The sequence below is a fragment of the Palaemon carinicauda genome, chromosome 20 (assembly GCF_036898095.1).
Source record: "Palaemon carinicauda isolate YSFRI2023 chromosome 20, ASM3689809v2, whole genome shotgun sequence".
NCBI lineage: Eukaryota > Metazoa > Arthropoda > Malacostraca > Decapoda > Palaemonidae > Palaemon > Palaemon carinicauda.
In genome coordinates, this window is record NC_090744.1 from 44,569,725 (window position 1) to 44,589,724 (window position 20,000).

The 20,000-nt window shown below is 33.5% G+C and overlaps 1 protein-coding gene across 2 annotated transcripts in view; it reads right to left on the minus strand.

Annotated features, from left to right (window-relative positions):
* LOC137660319 (techylectin-5B-like) overlaps nucleotides 1-20,000 on the minus strand; it is a 41,684-nt gene that overhangs the window by 10,280 nt on the left and 11,404 nt on the right. The window contains exons 2-6 of one of the 2 annotated variants that reach the window (XM_068395139.1): nucleotides 10,118-10,177; nucleotides 7,868-8,033; nucleotides 5,250-5,303; nucleotides 4,913-4,975; nucleotides 4,401-4,641 (exon numbers count right to left, since the gene is read on the minus strand). In XM_068395139.1, coding sequence (XP_068251240.1) covers nucleotides 4,401-4,641; nucleotides 4,913-4,975; nucleotides 5,250-5,303; nucleotides 7,868-8,006 — 497 coding nt within the window. In that variant the 5' untranslated portion in view covers nucleotides 8,007-8,033; nucleotides 10,118-10,177. The remainder of the gene's footprint in view (nucleotides 1-4,400; nucleotides 4,642-4,912; nucleotides 4,976-5,249; nucleotides 5,304-7,867; nucleotides 8,034-10,117; nucleotides 10,178-20,000) is intronic. The other variant, XM_068395138.1, reaches the window with a different exon arrangement.

Sequence of the window (20,000 nt, forward strand, 5' to 3'; positions counted from 1 at the left end):
AAGTTCTATGGATGCTGTGAAGGATTTAGGAGAGATATGGTCCCCTTGTCTAACTCCTTTATTCAATTGGAATTTTCTCCCGAGATTGGTGTAGTTTTAGGATTTCTGTATTACCCGTACAGATATTTTCCATGGTTCTAACATTGCAACATCATCTATTTGTCGTCTTTGAAGGGTTTTCATTACTGCTAAAGTTTTGACAGAATCAAAAGCTTTCTCATAGTCTTTAAATGCGAAAATCTTTCTCATAGACTTTAAATGCCATACATAGTGATTTGTCATATTTAGTTGATTTTTCCATCAATTACAGGAATCCAGTCAGTTGTTTAACATCCTCTTCTAAAACCTTCTTAATCTCTTGGCTAATTAAAGTCTACGATCTTTGTAAATATTTCATATATTACTGAGAGTAAACTTATTAGGTGGTCATTTTTTAGGTCTTTTGTGTGTCTCTTTTTGTGAAATAATATAATGATATTTTTTTTTTCTAAGCTGAAGGTATAGAGCAATCTTGCAAACATTTTGTGAAAAGTTCAGCGAGATTTACTCCTATAAAATATCTTCTATCTATTATTAAATCAATTGTTAGGCCACCCTCTTCTGCTTTGTCTCTTTACATGCCTTTGAATCTTTTCTTTACTTCTACTGTTATTTTCGGGACCGGCTCAGGTGTTTCATTATTTCTATTGGCAAAGTTATTTCTTATATCACTATTGTATAGCTTTGTATAGAAATCCTCTCCAATTTTTGTCACTCCAGCTCCTTTGTTGATACATTAATTTTTATCCGTTATGGCAAATATCTGTTAGCACCCTATTCCAAGTCTTTTCATTAACTTGATGCTTTTTCCTTTCTTTAGTGTTTGCTCAATTTTGGTCTGATTGCGTTTGCGAACTTCTTGTGTTTTTAGTTTGCTTGTTGTTTTGGATAGTTATGCTAATTCTATTTTATCTCACTTGGATTTTATCTTCATTTCTAATGTTTTCTTTATTGGATTTTTTGTGTATTCTGATAGTTTTCCTTGTTTTGGTTTGGAACTTTTCCACCGATCTCTTTTTTCTGATTCCAGTACAAATTTTGTTAAATTACTGTTCATTTCTTATTTTGCTTTCATTTCATCACGTAAGTAGAAGCACCTATTTTGTATTGCTAAACTGAACTCTATCATACTATATTCTTATTAAAGGAGTTTTTATTTTCTCTCTTGGAATTAGTATTTTCTTTTTTCCTTACAACTAGAAATATTTTACCTCTCACAATTCTATGGTGGCTTGTCTTTAATTAACTAAATTAACTCTTCAATGATAATAAAATCTATCTCGTTTTTCTTTTCTTATATTTGGGCTTCCCCGTGTTATGATATTGTTTTTTTTTTTTATCAAGTTTTACAAGGATATCTCATATAATGTTTCTTGTGACAACTTCAAATTGGCCTACAGGGATTTCCTTTTCTTCTTTTGAAATACTTTACTTAGAAATCCCCCAAAAATAATGCCAATAGAGTCTTATGTTTTTTTAGATATCTCTAGATCTTCATAAAAAGTTTCTCTTTTTACCTCTGTATTGGATGTTGTTAGTGCATATGTTTGAATGATCTTAATTTTTTCATTTTCATTTAGTTTGATAATCTATCCCTGAATCCTATCACTGAAACTACAAAATTCTCCTGTTACCTGAACGATTCCTTTTAATAATAAAACCCACTCCATTTTCTTTGTGCCTCTGAAGCCAAAGATATGACCCTCTATTAATTCTATATCGGATTCCCCAGTACTCATTTCTCTCAATCCAATTATATCCCGTATATTTCTTTCAGCTCTTCCAGTAAGTAACACACCAGGATCATCTTCCCTAGACAGTATCCTGATGTCGTATGTTGCAAGGTTCAGATTCTACAGTACCAGTGGTCTTTTCTATTCCACACACAAACAAACAAACAAACAAACGCACACACATACACACACATGTATATATATATATATATATATATATATATATATATATATATATGAATATATATATATATATATATATATATATATATATATTCATATATATATATAAATATATATATATATATATATATATATATATATATATATATATATATATATTTATATATATAGATATATATATATATATATATATATATATATATGATAATATATACATATATATGTAAATATATATACTGTATATATATATGTAAATATATATATATATATATATATATATGTGTGTGTGTGTGTATGTGTATATATACATATATATATATATATATATATATATCTATATAATGTGAATATATGTGTATGAATATGTGTGTACATACTGTACATATCTATATGTACAGTACACACAAACAAATTATTTATGTATATAGACTATATATATATACTGTATATATATATATATATATATATATATATATATGTGTGTGTGTGTGTGTGTGTGTGTGTTTATACACTCATATATTGTATATATATATATATATATATATATATATATATATATATATATATATATATATATATATATATATATATATTTATATATATATATATATGCATATGTATATATATGAATATATATATATATGTATATGTATATATATGAATATATATATGTATATGTATATATATAAATATATATGAATACATACATATATAAATATATATATTTGCTATACTCATGAACAGACTTAATCAAATTTACACATTTAAGAGGAACTCAAAAGTAGCGCAGGTTTCTCCACAAAATTGGTCGGTGCACACTATTAAAGGCTTTTTCATAGTCCAAAAATGCCATCAAAAGTGGATTTCTACTGTATATTCTACACGTTGTTGTACAACATGTCTTAAAATGAAAATTTGGTCAGTACAAGCACCTTTTCTAAATCCTGCTTGTTTATCTCTCAGCCTTTGATCAATCGTTCCATCTGGTATCTTTAGAATGAGCATACTATATATTTTCATGACAACTGACGTAAGTGTGATGCATCTGTAATTATTGTAATCAGTCAGATCTTTTTTTTTTTTTTTTTTTTTTTTTTTTTTTTTTTTTTTTTTTGCTATTTTAACCAACACTCCTAGCTCCCATTCATCAGGTTTTGCCTACTCATGCCACATTCTACAAAATAATCTTGCTAGTACTCTTGGAGTCACATCACTTTCGGCCAATATCATCTCAGTAGTTATTTCATTGTATCCAGGGGCTTTCCATCTCTTCCATTTTGTAATGATCGCTTCGACTTCAAACACACTGAATTCATTCATGGGCACATCAAGGTCTCCATCAGCTTCGGGTATATCAATCAAATCATTCCCTTGATATATCCTATATTATATATATATATATATATATATATATATATATATATATATATATATGTGTGTGTGTGTGTGTGTGTGTGTGTGTGTGTGTGTTATATATATAAGTATATAGACATTATGAATATATATGCAAATATAAACTTATATATATATATATATATATATATATATATATATATATATATATATATATATATATATATATATATATATATATATATATGTATGTATGTATGTATATCTTCATATACATATTTGATGCAAATAAGTATTAAGTCGTACTTTCTTGCTAAAAGAAGAGCATAAGATTTTCTTTCATAGCACTTAAGACTGGAGTTCTCATTTCTGGACTTGGTCACTAGAATAACAGTTCACATAGGCCTATAAGTCAGGTAATTATGTGAGGTGAAAAGTTGGTTCTTCTTTTTCCCTGGTCCTACTTAATTACTATGCAAGGAGATTTTCTTAGATTAGGTTGAAGAGTCGTCACGAAAATGAAAACCAGAAATTTGAGTTGAAATTAAGTTGTGTAAAAGAATAATGAAGAAGCTTTTAAGAGAATTTTAGATTTATCGCATGGTTGTGTCCTCTCTATTAAATTGACTGTTAAAAAGAAACTAGCAATCAGTTACCCTGACTTGATTTAATTGTTCATTGAGACAACGTGAATAAGTCTTTATATATATATATATATATATATATATATATATATATATATATATATATATATATATACATGTGTGCATATATACATATATATGTGTGTTTGTATATATACTTTACATATATACCATACACACACGCGTGCATATATATATATATATATATATATATATATATATATATGAAATCACGTGTGTTTGTGATATATGTTCATATATATACAGTATATGTATATATATATATATATATATATATATATATATATATATATATATATATATATATATATATATATAATATGAATATATAAATCGATAGAAATGTGTGTGCACGTGCATATGGAGATTTGTTTGCAATCAAGATTCATTATCATACCAAAGCATTAATGAAAATAATTGTGCTTACATGTGGTCAATAACAGTGAGGTTTGCGATGATGGTTCCCCGCAGCCCGATTTGCTCCGTCAGACACTTAATTTTCTGCAAAGTGGCGGTCTTCTTCTCTTTCAGAGAATCAACTTCTCTTTGCAACTGCTCTCTGACTTCCAGTTTTTTCTGGGTTTCCTTCATGACTTCTCTTTTCTTCGTCTCGAGGCTGCTTTTGACTTCGGCCTTGTTGATGTTCGTCGCCTTACACTTTTCAAGTTCTGTTAAAAGAAAACAGACGTAAGTGGTCTTTCACTTTCAAAGGTGTGTTAATTCGAGAAAAAATTATTACAAGGATTTTGTGTTTGTAAATGAGTTAATCAATGTAAGTGATGACATTTCATAATTATTTATCAAAACGTGGTCCGAGAATACAGTCTGGATTAGAGTAACTGAATGCTGGATAAGAATAGGATGACAGAGGAACTTCCAGTTGATAATTGGTGCGCTAATGTTTTGGGAGAGAGAAAAAAGTCTATTTTATTTTCTTACCATTAAATTTCGAAGCTTCCTCCTCTGTGTCCCTCTGTAAGATGGTCATCAGCTCCTTCATATCTAAGTATAAGAATCTTTATCAGTAACTTTTAAATTTGTTTTATGGCAATCGGGTTAGTCAACTAATAACCTCTTAAATTGTTCAATAATGCGAAGTAAAAGCTAAGCTAGCTTTATGATTCCATCATAATCAATTTTGAAGTGGGTAACTGTTTTCAATTGCAATAAGTATAGATATATAGTTATTTAAAAATGTTTCTTAAAAAAATAAGTCATCTAAATGACTAATAAAACTGTATGTACAAGAGGATTAATGAAAAGATTCCAGACATACCTTTGCTGTTTCTTTGAAGTTGAATCTTGAGGTCTGATAAAATCTCATCCATTCCTAAAATGAGGAAATTTTAGGATTATTCAGCGTCTCCAAGGATGAATCGTAAGAAAAGAAACACGATTACTTTTTCTTCCTTCAAGACAATCATAACCTTCCTCTTTTAGGATAATTCATCATAATATTCCACCAATTTAGATATTTCAGCCTTCAACAATTTTAGATAGAGATTCCTTTTTATCCTTCAAGACAATTATATCTTACCTCTTCCTTAAAGTAAATACACTTAAAGGCCATTATAACCAAATTAATTTCGTCTAAAAAACCTTTTTTTCCGACAAGTCTCTCCAACAGAAAGACATTATCTGACTGTCCTATTAGTTTCTACGTATAAACAAAGTCTACAGTAAGTGTGAAAAGTCACACTAACACAAAAGGAAATATGATGACAAAATAAAAACATAGAAGGAAGGTAATATGGAAGCGGAATAACAAACAGAGGGGAAATTTAAAATGACTAATAAACAGGGAAAAAGAAATATGGAAAGACAGAATGAAAGCCAAATGGAAGGTAATATAGAAAAAGACAGACTAAATGGCAAACAAATGGAAGGAACTGTGGAAAGGCAGACAAAATACAGAAAATCTGAAAATGAAAACGAGAGTTAATAACAAACACATGAAAATATCATATGTCATACTGACAGACAAACAAAAGGGATATGAAACGACACTCAGTCTGTAGGAAATCATAAGAAATACACAATGATAATTACAGTATATGGAAGGAAACATGGGAAGAAAGGATACCACACAAACAGAAGGAAATGGAGGCAGACAAGCTAAATGATGAGCAGGGAAGATATCGTCAAAAAGATAACAGGAAAATAGAAGGCTAAATGGAAAGGAAGATGGATGATCAGAAGGAAATACAAAAGACAGGATAAAAGAAAGAGAGATTAACAAACAAAACGAAATATGAAAAAAAAAATCTAACTGACATGTGGAAGAAAATTCGAGCCAAAATAATTATTGTTCTTTCACATCCTAGAAAAGAAAGAAAAATTATTCTGCAAAATTTCTGTATATTTGACTGCCGGCCATCAACTTATTGCTCTTTCATTTCAAAACATAATTACAAAATATCTGCAAGTCTAATGAGGGACCAAAAATTGGATGAATATTTTTCGAGGAGGAACAGAAATTTACTGAATTTACATCTACCAGTTCCAGCCCCGGATAAAAGAGGAGTTTTGGGATACTTTCCTTCCTTTTATGAGAAAGTTCCTTGGAAGCGTCCCTGCCTGGCGTTCTGCCGGACTGGGGCTTGAGTCCCGCTCAAGCTCGATAGTTTTTTGTAGTGTCTGCAACTTCTCTATCCTTGTGAGGTAAGGTTGTGGGGTTTGGAGAACTTATAGGTATACCTGCTGAATCACCATCAGTCACTACCTGGCCCTCCCTGGTCCTAGCTTGAATAGGGAGAGGACTTGGACACTGATCATATGGATATATGGTCAGCCTTTTGGGCATTGCCCTGCAAACCAGGGCAATGTGACCGTCCCTTGCCTCTGCTATTCATGAGCCCTCTTTAAACCTACATACCGTAGCGATGTGGTGGAGGTAGTGGAGGGTCGTGATATCAGTCCAAATGAAATCAAATTAAGAATGGAAAAGAGCTTAGAATTTAGCAACATTCATATTTTCACTGATCTATTTTAGCACTCGCTCTTTTCCATAAAGATGTTACTTCTTTTAGTAAAGGGGGAGAGGCAATTTATCTGCATCTATTGGATTTCTCTCTAAGCTAATCAAGGTTAAAATGGATTTTTGTCACCAGATACTCAAAGAGTAATGGGAAATGTTTCACCGTATATTTTGGAGCAATAGTTTTTGAAATGAAAAGCAATAAATCAATTAAACGATCATTGCGAAAGATTGGAAAGAATCATATCACTCAATAGAAATCTATAGTTTTTGTAAATAAAATTATCAAAAGAGATTTATACTTGCTGTTTTTATTAAAGTGGAAAGGTAAGCTAAAAAATAAAACTATAACTTCTCTACATAATAATAAAGCCAAACTAAGAATAAACAAATTATAGTTTTTGTGCATGTAGAATAAACAAGAACTAATATATACTTTATATATATCTAAAAGAAACTAGAAATAAATCTTTAACTTTAATTTGCAAAGGCATTTTTATGATTATTAAACGTATTTCTTTCCTCTGCATTTTGTCTATAACCATTTTTTAACACATTAATTTTTGACTTTAAACGGCTGCATATATACATACATACATACATAATGTATATTTTCTTTTGTGTTATTATTATTATTATTATTATTATTATCATTATTATTATATTAACAACAATCGCTGCTTACATACATACATACATACATACATACATACATACTATATATTTTCTTTTGTGTTATTATTATTATTATTATTATTATTATTATTATTATTATTATTATTATTATTATATTAACAACAATCGCTGCTTACATACATACATACATACATACAGAATGTACATTTGTTTTTGTGTGATTATTATTATTATCATTATTATTATTATTATTATGAAAACAGAAATCACTTTAGTCCTACCTCCACTCATTTCAGTAATGTTCATTTGATTTGACATAACTGTCATGCATATTTGATTGTCATCTACGGGACATTCGCTGTCAAATGCCGTAGCAAAGACTGCTGTAGACAGGAAGTACAATAGGTAAGACCACTCCATCTCGCCTGGTTTCTCTCAGAACTGAACCTTCAAGGGAATAGAATAATTGTTAATGTTAGATTTCGCCAGAAAGATAAGAGGTGAATACATCATCATCAGGATAAAAAGAAACAAAAAAGACGGTGAAAATAATAGAATATAATAAATTTTGCTGAACTTAAGAATATCAATACAATACAATTTCAATGGAAATATTCATACACTGATATAATGATAAATGTTGAAATACAAACAAGACATATCAAAGAATGGGAAAATTAAAGAAATGTCAATGAAAAGATAATTGAATAATGAATGACTTTAAAGTCAAAACTGCACAACAACTTGTTGGAGAAACGCCCTAAGAAAGTTAAGTTTTGGCATCCATAAAGCTTCTTCAATTAGCAGAGGAAATCCGTTGTAATCATACTTATTATATCGTACGATCCTTGAGCTAATCAAAATGGAACTTTTTATTGCAACTTGGTCAAGTCGTTCTATATCCGTTTGGCCAGTTGAAAGAAGGTCTTGCGTTAAAGGTTTAAAGTTTAAAAGGTCGCTCATGAATGGCAGACGCAAGGGACAGTGACATTGCCCGAGCAATCAGGACAATGCCCTGGAGACTGACCATATAGTGTGTGATCTGCGCCCAAGCCTCCTCTCCCCCCTTGCTAGGACCAGGGAGGGCCAGGCAGTGGCTGCTGACGACTCAGCAGATTGACCTGTAGGCTCCCACAAACCCCACAAACTTAGCTCACAATGTCACTAACGAGTCTGAGCGGGACTCGAACCCCAGTCTGGCAAACACCAGATAGAGACGTTACCAATCAGTGGTGACCTACCAAATCTATAAACAATGGATTCATAAAAATAAAACCATGATTTTACATGAGAAAACCACGTTAAACGAATCACTGTAGTCTTTTTATCGATATAACATATGAACTGTCTGAAGCTAAATCATTTTGTTTACCTGTTTTGACCCTGTTCTTGTTAAGGACAATATTCAAATTCGAAACTCTTATCGAATATCCATAAAAGAAGACAACGTCTCAGGTGCTGTCACATATATTAAAGATGAATACCTTATCATCATAAAATTTGTTTGGAAATAGAGCTTAAACAGTAGGTTTTATGCAGCAGTGTCGTTATTGAATTAAATTTATGCATTTTAGGGAAAAAATTAAGGTAATTACATTTCCATTCCATATAGCTGCTGGACAGAAAATTCAGGTTGCAAAACGTTCCAAAATTATAAGTTAATTTCATATTCTGTTGCGTAATTAAATTCATCTCCATAAAACCCTAAATTAAGATAATTCAAGGATGCAATTTAACATGCAAGGGCTCATTATACACATATAATATTATGTATGTATGTATATATATATATATATATATATATATATATAGAGAGAGAGAGAGAGAGAGAGAGAGAGAGAGAGAGAGAGAGAGAGAGAGAGAGGCCTATTTATGCACATGTATATACATATACTGTATATATACATATGTATATATATATATATATATATATATATATATATATATATATATATATATATATATATATATACATAGGCTTATTTATACACATACATATACATATATATACATATGTGTATATGTATATATATATATATATATATATATATATATATATATATATATATATATATACGGGATATGTATGTATGTGTCATATATTGTATATACATTTGTATATGATATACATATACAGTATACATGCATATATGATTATAGATGAATGCCTATATAATATACATATAGAGTAGCCAATATGTGTATATACATACAGTATATCTGTGTATGTAATATATATATATATATATATATATATATATATATATGTGTGTGTGTGTGTGTGTGTGTGTGTGTGTGCTTGTGTGTGCGTGTCTGTGTATTTGCACATAGCCTTTATTATCATAAATTTAGCATTATATAAAATTTTAGATAACAATTCAAACAGATATTTTTCGAGTGAATATGATACTGGGCGGAAACTTCAATGCCCACGGAAGCCAAACTGTATTATTATTATTATTATTATTATTATTATTATTATTATTATTATTATTATTATTATTATTATTATTATTAGTTCAGCTACACACCTAGTTAAAGAAGCGGGATGCTACAAGTCCAAGGGCCCCAAAAGGGAAATCAGTGCAGTGCTGAAATGAAATAGAGAAATAACAAATAAACTAAATTTACATGTGAGTAGTATTAAAAAACTGAAAAAAAAAATAATATTTCAAGATCAGTAACAACGTTTAAAAATAGATCAGTCAAATGTAAACCCTGTAACAAAAAACATTTGCAACAATTTTCAACTTCAAGAAGAAATTAAAGAATAAACAGACCAAAGTTGCTTCTCAAAAGTAAATATGCAATCAAGAATCACACCTGGAATTTTAGATGAGTCGTTTGTAGTTGAAGTGACATTGTCGATGCAAACTAGATCTCCGTTAAGGGATTCAGCAAATACATGTCTATATTTGAGGGGTGGAATTGATTCAAAGAGAGAAACATTTACAACGAGCTTGTTTTCTGGGTAAACCCCATTGTATGCTACCATGCATATATAATGTAAAAAGTAATAGGCCGAGAGCACTACCCTGTTACATTCCTATAGTCGCCATCGTGTCTATCAACAACTACTCTTTGCAATCTATCACTTAAAAATTCTATACTGATGAAAAGAAAAAAACCATATTTTCATCTGTATAAGCTTGAAAACAAGGGCCTCATGATTAATGCAGCTAAAGACAGCATTAAAATCTAAGTAAGCCATTCAAACCTCCTGACGTAATCAAGAAATTTCTGTACAACATTGGAAATTCTAAGGAAAGCGTCCCATGTTCCACTCCCTTTGCGAAAGTTAAACTACAAACTAGGTAAGTGTAATGATTGTTGTGGGAAACACTGTTGATATATTTGAGGTTGTTTGTTTACTTTTTTTAGTGCTATGTTAGGGCGGTGGTGAATGACTTGGGCGAATGTTTTTCTTTTTATCTATTTGACTGCAGAAGGAGTCCGTTGTGTCCCGAATGCTAGATTTTTTCTTTTGTTCATCGACCAGCTTGGAAGTGATATTTTCTAAAAGCGCCGTAATTCTTCCTTTGGACTCCTTTTGGAGATTGCTTGTATGCCGATTTATGATTTCTGACACTGCTAATAATAGGACTTGGAACTGACTGCTCTTTTGAATTTGGACACAATCGGTAACGACTCTGCATGTTCGAAGGAATTATCTCTGAATGATGATAATGATGATGATGATGATGACGACGCATTAACCCCAAGAGTCTGATTTTCCATATTGCTCCATCACATAATAAAAAGGGTTGGTTAATATATGATACTCTAATTTCTAGCGAAACTGGAATCCGCTCTAAGAAATGGACGAGTGCTGGCTAGTTTGGTATTTTGGTAATAGTTCACAACACCACGCTCTCCATTTACTCCAAAATAATGCAATCCTGCAGTTTTCATCTTCTTGCACAGTAATTAGGTGGTTATTTGAATTCTGGGAAAGCAATCATTAGCAAGATATGTTGAGGAAGGGGGAAGGGGTTATAAAAAGAAAATAGCTCAGTTTCCTCACCAAACGACTTGGAACTGACATGTCAACAAAGTCAACGAAACGGGATTCGTGATGCCAGCATACATAAACAGAAGTTCGTGATGCGTGATGCCAGCGTACATTTGATATACTGTATATTCAAAATATACTTAATCCAAAATTGAGTGATTACTCCAAAGTGTCACTATTTGTAAACTGTATATTTTATGGACACTTTTGAGTAATTAATCCATTCTTAACTACGCTGGCATCACGGACTTCTGTTTATGTACGCTGGCATCACGATGTTTGGTTGACTTTGTTGACAGGTCAGTTCCAAGTCGTTTAGTGAGGAAACCGAGTTACTTTCTTTTTATAACCCCTTCCCCCTTCCTCAACATATCTTGCTCAACATATCTTGCTAATTATTGCTTTCCCAGAATTTAAATAACCACCTTATTACTGTGCAAGAAGATGAAAACTGCAGGATTGCATTATTTTGGAGTAAATGGAGAGCGTGGTGTTGTAAACTATTACCGGTATTCTTCTCTATATGTTTAATAGGGGCTGGGGCATAATAACTTACTATCGGTCGATTAAAATGTGAAGTATATTTTTCACACCAAGTCCATGGTTTACATATGAGAGACTGAAGGGGACTTATTGCTCATGTGTTTTCCTATGATTTTGGGGAGCTCTCTGTGTATTTACAATGACGTATTTGTCAAGGGTTTTTTTTTTTAAACCAACCAACAGCTTACAATTACTTTTTCATAAGTTCCTGGATGTTGTTCTACAACAGCCATTTTTTCCCACCTTCGTCATCAGTTTCCACTTAACCACCATCTTGTGAAGACGTCTCCCAGAGGGAACTTGAGTGAATTACATCAATCTATTTCAAAATTTAGTGTAATTTCGTTTACGTCGGCAATTGATTATGATGGAAATGCTCTCCGTTCAGTGTAAAGCTACTTTTTCTCAAGTTTAATTAAAAAATAACATCGAAATAATGCCTCAAAAGCCCGATTCTGACTTAATGGTAATGGTTTCTTTTGTAATGATTGCCAAAAAAAAAAAAAAAAAAAAGCGAGTGTGTCAATCATAAGGTAAGGAATTATTTGTGATTTACTTTTTCATAATGGAAGGATTTATTTGTGATTTACTTTTAGTTTGTGACCTGGGAAGGGGGGTTGGTTCGGCTAGCAGTTGTGACCTAGGAAGGTTTGTGACCTGGGAAGGGGGGCTTGTTCGGCTAGCAGTTGTGACCTAGGAAGATTTGTGACCTGGGAAGGGGGGTTATTCGGCTAGCAGTTGTGACCTAGGAAGGTTTGTGACCTGGGAAGGGGGTCCGAGGGGCATGCCCCCCCCCCCCCCCCCCGGCTAGGGGCTGTGACCTGGGAAGAGGGGTCCGAGGGGCTTGCTCCTCCCCCACCGGCTAGGGGCTGTGACCTGGGAAGAGGGGTCCGAGGGGCTTGCCCCCGGCTAGGGGTTGTGACCTGGGAACTACTAGGTTAGGTTAGGTGGGTTTGTTAGGCTATGTACCCTTTTACAAATCTCAAAATTGTTAAACAATCATGTTTGGCCTATTTTCAGCCACTTACATGAACCATATATTTTTCCAACTGGTTATCTGTGGCTTATTTTACATTTTTGACCCTTATTATTGCTACAAATCACTCGTTTATGACATTTCCTCTCCCAAAAAAACCCGGTTTCCCACTGAGGTCCCCCATAATTGTCTTTATATAAGGGGGTCCAAAAACTCATGAACGGGTGGTTTGCCCCAATAATCATGGTCAGAAATGCATAAACCACAAGATAACGCGTAGGAAAAATATATGGTTCATGTATTTGGCTAGAAATTAAAGTATCATTTATTTACCAAAGTGCAGTATTTGTGTAGGGGGAAAAGTTACCGTTTGCCACTGAGCTGTGGCAGTGTGCCATGAATCAAGACTGTTCATCTAATTAGGACGAGTGTCCGTGTCCTTATATATACTGTGACGTGCCGAGAGAAGGTTGTGACTCAAAGGCAGGTTGAAAGCAACTGAGTTAATTTATTATAGAACATCATCATCATCAAGTACGGGGTGTTCGATGTCGAACGGCCGTGGCCCTCTGCACAAAACTTCTCCATTCATTCCGGTCTTGAGCCTTCCTTTCCAACTCCACCATCGTTAGCCCGCACATCTCCATGATATTGTCACTCAATCTAGTTTTAGGCCTTCCTCTCGTTCTTGTATCATAGACTGATCCAATTAGTAGCGTTCTTTCCAGAGTATTGTGTTCCCGAACCTGGTGTTCAATAAAAGTTAGTTTTCTTTCATCCAAAATGTCAAGTAATCTTTTTTCGATATTGATCTTTTGTAGAACTTCCACGTTAGTCTTTTTCTCAATCCAGCTTATCCTAAGGACTCTTCTGTAACACCATAGTTCAAAACTTTCTAATCTTTTCTGATCTGTAGCTTTTAAAACCCAACATTCTGAGCCGTATGATGCGATGGGGAAAACAAGTGATTTGAGAAGCCGCTTCTTTGTGTTTAGAGTGATATGTCTGTCTTTCCACACATTGCTTAGTGCGATGGTTGCATTCTTTGCAATACCAATTCTTCTTTTGATCTCTTGGGAGTCGTCTCCATTATTAGTGAAAGTTGCTCCAAGGTAAGTAAATTCAGTGACATTATCTAGGGCAACTCCGTCTAGTAGGATTTCTTGATCAGACGGGGCTTTTTGACACTTCATGACCTTGGTTTTCTTAGCATTTAGGTACAGTCCCACTTTTTCACTCTCAGCTTTTACTTTTGATACTAATATTTGGAGGTCCTCCATACTTCCAGCGATTAAAACCACATCGACGGCATATCTGAGATTAGTGATCTTTTGTCCTCCAACAGTTATACCTCCTTCGTAGTCTTCAAGCGCATTTCTTATTATGGTTTCCGAGTAGATGTTAAAGAGGTGGGGAGAAACAATGCATCCTTGTCTGACACCTTGTCCGATGTTAAACCAATCCGTTAGGCCATAAGATGTTCGCACTGCTGCTTTCTGTTGATTGTACAGTGCTTTCAGAAGTGAGATGACATGAGGTGGAAAACCCATAGAGTACATGTCGTTCCATAAGATGTCATGTGCAACTGTATCAAAGGCTTTAGTGTAGTCAATAAAACAAAGGAATACGTCGATTCCTCGTTCTCTATTTTTTTCAAGGATCATCTTGAGATTCATGATTTGGTCTCTGGTGCCTTTCCCAGGACGGAATCCTGCTTGTTCGTCAGCGATTTCTTCGTTCAGTTTGTTTGCCATTCTCTTAGCCATGATTTTCAAAAGAATTTTGCTACTGTGACTAATGAGGGAGATTGTCCTATTATTGCTGCATTTGAGGGTGTCACCTTTCTTAGGGATGGGGACAAAGACTGACTCCCCCCAATCGTCTGGCCATTTGTTTTCGATCCAGATTTTTTTGCAGAGCCTGTGGTAGAATATCTCGACGTTCTCACCTCCATTCTTTATCATTTTGGCTGTGACCTGATCGTTTCCTGGACTCTTTCCAAGTTTGAGTTCTTTGATAGCTTCTCTAATCTCATCAATCAGAGGAGGTGGTTCTGGTTCTGAAGACACTTGCCCGTATGGGACTGGTGTTACAATGGATTCATTTCTTTTGTAGAGATTTGTGCAGTATTCTTTCCATCTGTCTTTGACTTCCTCTCTGTCACAAAGGATTAGGTCATCTTCATCTTTGATGGTGTCAACAGATGGTTTGAATTTCATGGTGAGGTTTTTCACACCATTGTACATTTCTTTGGTAGAGTTGTTAATGGAATTTACTTCAATCCTTTGGCATTGTTCTTGTATTAACTTTCCCTTGTCTTTCCGCATCATCCGTTGAATTTTGGAGTTCTGTTGTCTGTAAATTGTTTCCTCAACAGGATCATTGATCCCTTTTGCTTTGAGTTGCCTTCTAAGCTCAACTTCTTTTATGGTTTCTTCCGATATCCATTGATTCCTTTTGTTGGTTTTCTTGGTAATAGTTTCTTCTGCAACTTTTAGAAAGATATTGTTTCCTTCATTCCACAGTTCGTTTGGGGTTTTTTCGTCTTCACATTGTAAAAGAGCCTCAAAGCTATTTGAAATTTTAACAGAATAATTGTTATCAAGGGTTTTGTAGTCAAAGCGAATGGGTTGAGGTGGTTGTGTCAATTTCTTAAGTTGTAGTTTGATCTCGGCAGCCAGGAGTTGGTGGTCGCTATTACAGTCTGCTCCAGGTCTAGTTTTAACATTTTTTACACAACTTTTCCATTTTTGGTTCAAGATGATATAGTCAATTTGGTTGCGGGTTTTCATGTCTGGAGACGTCCAAGTGTAGAGATGGCGAGGATGGTGTTCAAACATTGTGTTTGTAATCAGCATGTTGTTGGCCCTACAAAATTCTATGAGTCTCTCTCCACGTTCGTTTTACTCTCCTAGTCCAAAGCGGCCACAAGTTTTGCTAGGTGTCGAGTTCTTGCCTACTTTGGCATTCATATCTCCCATAATTACCTGCAAATCACTATTTGGTATGGAGTCTATACTTTCTTGGAGGCTGTCATAGAAGCTATTTATTTCGTCCTCATTCGCTGTGCTAGTTGGAGCATAGCACTGAACAATAGTAATGTTATGTGGTTTTGCTTGGATTCTTAGTTTTAGAATTCGGTCGCTGATTGGGCTGTAGCCAATTAGAGCTTTAGATGCTTCTTTTCCTAGGATTACAGCAACTCCATGGCTGTATCCATCTTCTTTACCAGAAAAGATGACATGATGATTTCCATCTGTTCTGAAGCTACCGAGTCCGTTCCAGTTAGTTTCAGCTAATCCAAGAATTTGGAGGCCATAGTTATTCATTTCGTTGCAAACAGTGTTTAATTTGCCTTTTTCTTTATATACAAAAGCTCAAAGCAACAAGAAATTTCATGTTTGAAAAACAGTCAATGTTACAGAGGAAAAAAGCACACAAGTTTAATCTGGTTCATTTTAGTGCGAGGGAAGAGCGAAGGTACTAGCATAATATATACACAAAATGAACTATGTACGATCGTGTGACACACAGTTGGTACAATACATATGATATTTACGTTTATATTTGTGGTTGAGGGGAATTTTAGTTTTAAGTTTTGTGTTTCCATGTGTTTATTTGAATGGTTTTTTTTTTTTTTTCATTTACAGAAGGTTAAGATTGTAGTAGTAAGTGTGGTTATTTGTTTGCAAAAATGTTAGTGCACACACACGCAGTATATATATGTTTTGCGTTTTTGAACTTAGTGTTGTAGTGAATTCAAGTGTGTTTTGTTAATGTTTAGTTTTAAGTTTTTATTGATTTTGAGGGGTTATTTGATTGTGGATTTCTTTTTCTTTTTTGTGTTTAGTTTTAAGAAATACAGTTGTAAGGGTATATTTTTTTCCCTTTGTTCAATAGTGTAGTTGACGTAAAGTAAGGGGCAAGTTTGTGTTGTGGGACAATTTGTCAGTCAGCGATTCAAGGGTTTGGGGTTTGTTGTTGCAACATCCCGCCACAACTTCTTCAATAAATATGTCTAAAGTTTATTTTCTTCACCACTGCGTGCTTCTGTAGATGTAGTCTAGACATAATAGGTTTGTGCACTGGAGAGATAGTGCACTTCTCTTTTACATTTATATCTAATATAACGTTACTCATTCCATCACATAAAACGAGGTCCAACGTATGCCCAGTCAAAGTAGTTGCACAGTTAACATTATTCACCAACTGATATGATTCTAATAACTCACTAAATGCAGAAGTATCAAGATTTGATGTGTCATCCATCTGAAGATTGAAATCTCCACAAATAATTAATAAAAAAATTTCCATGATAACCATCTTAATGAGTACACTTAATTATTCAAAGAAAATACTAGTATTTGTTCTCGGAGGTTTGTAAACTGTTACAGTAGATATTTTTTTGTTTTGTGCATAAAATTTATTTCTATATATTCAAAGCTTATTGCACTAGTTCTTTTTAACATCTTAAGATTTGAGTAATCAATATAAAGGAAGAGCCTGAGGGCCCCCCCCCCCCGCCCACCCACCCACCAGACCTGCCCTCTCCCGGAATATGAGAGAAAGCGTGTGTGGGAATTCATTTCAGCAATCTTAGCTTTGTCAAAGTTATTTAACTTTGTTTCAGATAATGCTAGTATGTCCAAGTATTTCTCATTTATCAATTCTCGAATTTGAATAGGTTCTATTACCAACATTGTATATTTACGTAGCCACACTTTATAACATCCTTAATGCCCATGATCAGTATTTTCTGGTAGTCTTTTCAATTCCAAATCATAAGCTTAGTAATTTCTTGAATTCACTGTGCGATCATATGCTTTGTTTGACTCGGTGCAGTTTATATATTTTAACTGGTTCAAATTACATTCTTTAGTGGAATGACTTTATCATCAGTCTTAAACTTGCAATCTTTTTCAAAATGTCCAAACCTCTGACAGTGGTAGCGGGTGATCACATGGAACCTATTACGTATGTTATAAGTACCCCATCGCAACATAACTTTGTCACCATTATCATAAATAGCATTCCAAACTTCAGGATTATATTTCAACAAGTAGTGGGTAGTCCCACCTGCAGCACTTTTCTTGAATACCAGACTTAAATCTCTTCTATGTTTTGTATATGATCCAGGCAACGATTTCTTTGAATCAAAGCATTTACTATTTCATCTTCATCATTATATACATTGCAAATCATTATTTTAGGTCTTAGTTTTCCAATTTTCCTCTAATTGGTGATAGCAACCATGGTTAGAATTTTGTTTGCTGCTTCCTCTCTGATCTTTTCGTCAGCTAAGTTTAAAAGATCATTTCCATGTCAAGTTGACCTTGTATTAAGAACTGGAATGTCTTGAAGTACATATTCGACCTCATTTTTTTCTATGTGATTTCCGTTGTTGCTTTAGTCGATTTAAGTACTAGGAGATTTTTTCCTTAACTTTGTCTCCATAAGTCGTTTTCTCTTGTTTTGCGTCTTAGTTTTCCAATTTTCCTCTAATTGGTGATAGCAACCATGGTTAGAATTTTGTTTGCTGCTTCCTCTCTGATCTTTTCGTCAGCTAAGTTTAAAAGATCATTTCCATGTCAAGTTGACCTTGTATTAAGAACTGGAATGTCTTGAAGTACATATTCGACCTCATTTTTTTCTATGTGATTTCCGTTGTTGCTTTAGTCGATTTAAGTACTAGGAGATTTTTTCCTTAACTTTGTCTCCATAAGTCGTTTTCTCTTGTTTTGCGTCTTAGTTTTCCAATTTTCCTCTAATTGGTGATAGCAACCATGGTTAGAATTTTGTTTGCTGCTTCCTCTCTGATCTTTTCGTCAGCTAAGTTTAAAAGATCATTTCCATGTCAAGTTGACCTTGTATTAAGAACTGGAATGTCTTGAAGTACATATTCGACCTCATTTTTTTCTATGTGATTTCCGTTGTTGCTTTAGTCGATTTAAGTACTAGGAGATTTTTTCCTTAACTTTGTCTCCATAAGTCGTTTTCTCTTGTTTTGCGTCCATCAGGGTTTGAAGTGATGACTTAATTGATTCCATGTTCATCGCTGGATTATTTCGGATTTTCTCAGAAACCTTAGATAACATTGGAGTTATGAAATTTTAGCTGTAATCAGCAGGGCTAGAGATACCACAAACAGTTACTCTAGCAAGTTCATAAAGAAGATCTTACTAACTTGCGAAAAATAACCGGCAACTTACGACGAGGTAAGAAATCAGCGGTCTTTTTAAAAAACAAAGGAAAAATACCATTTTATTCTACTCCCCCATAAGCATCATGGTCCAGTAAAAGTGTTCTATTTTACGGGACAGAAAACTAGTTTAGCTTCAGGAGAACAGGAATATTATTGAGCCCATTTCCCTGACGTAAGGTAATTTGTAAGCTGAATGGAAAGGAAGGAAAAAAAAATGGAAGCTATCAAGATGGACTGATAACATAGAACAGGTGGCATTCAAGGAAAGGAAATATTAAGGAACGGGGAGTTATGTGGAATTGGTGAAAAGGACGGAGTCCTGTAGGTGAAAATCTTGAGCAGTGTGTTTAGAGAAGATTTGTCCTCATTGAAAGAATTAAAGATGGTATGTTGAGGAGGAGTGAGGGAGTAGTGGAATGCCAAGGAGGGCTCTTAAAGATTTTGAAAAGAAAGGTCTCAACATCTTGGATGAAAGAAAATGCTTGCATGATAGAGATAAATTGCACACTGTCTGCATTCCACTCTTTCACCTGATTTTAGGAAAGGACTGAATGCTATATATATATATATATATATATATATATATATATATATATATATATATATATATGTGTGTGTGTGTGTGTGTGTGTGTGTGTGGGTATTTGTATATATATATATATATATATATATATATATATA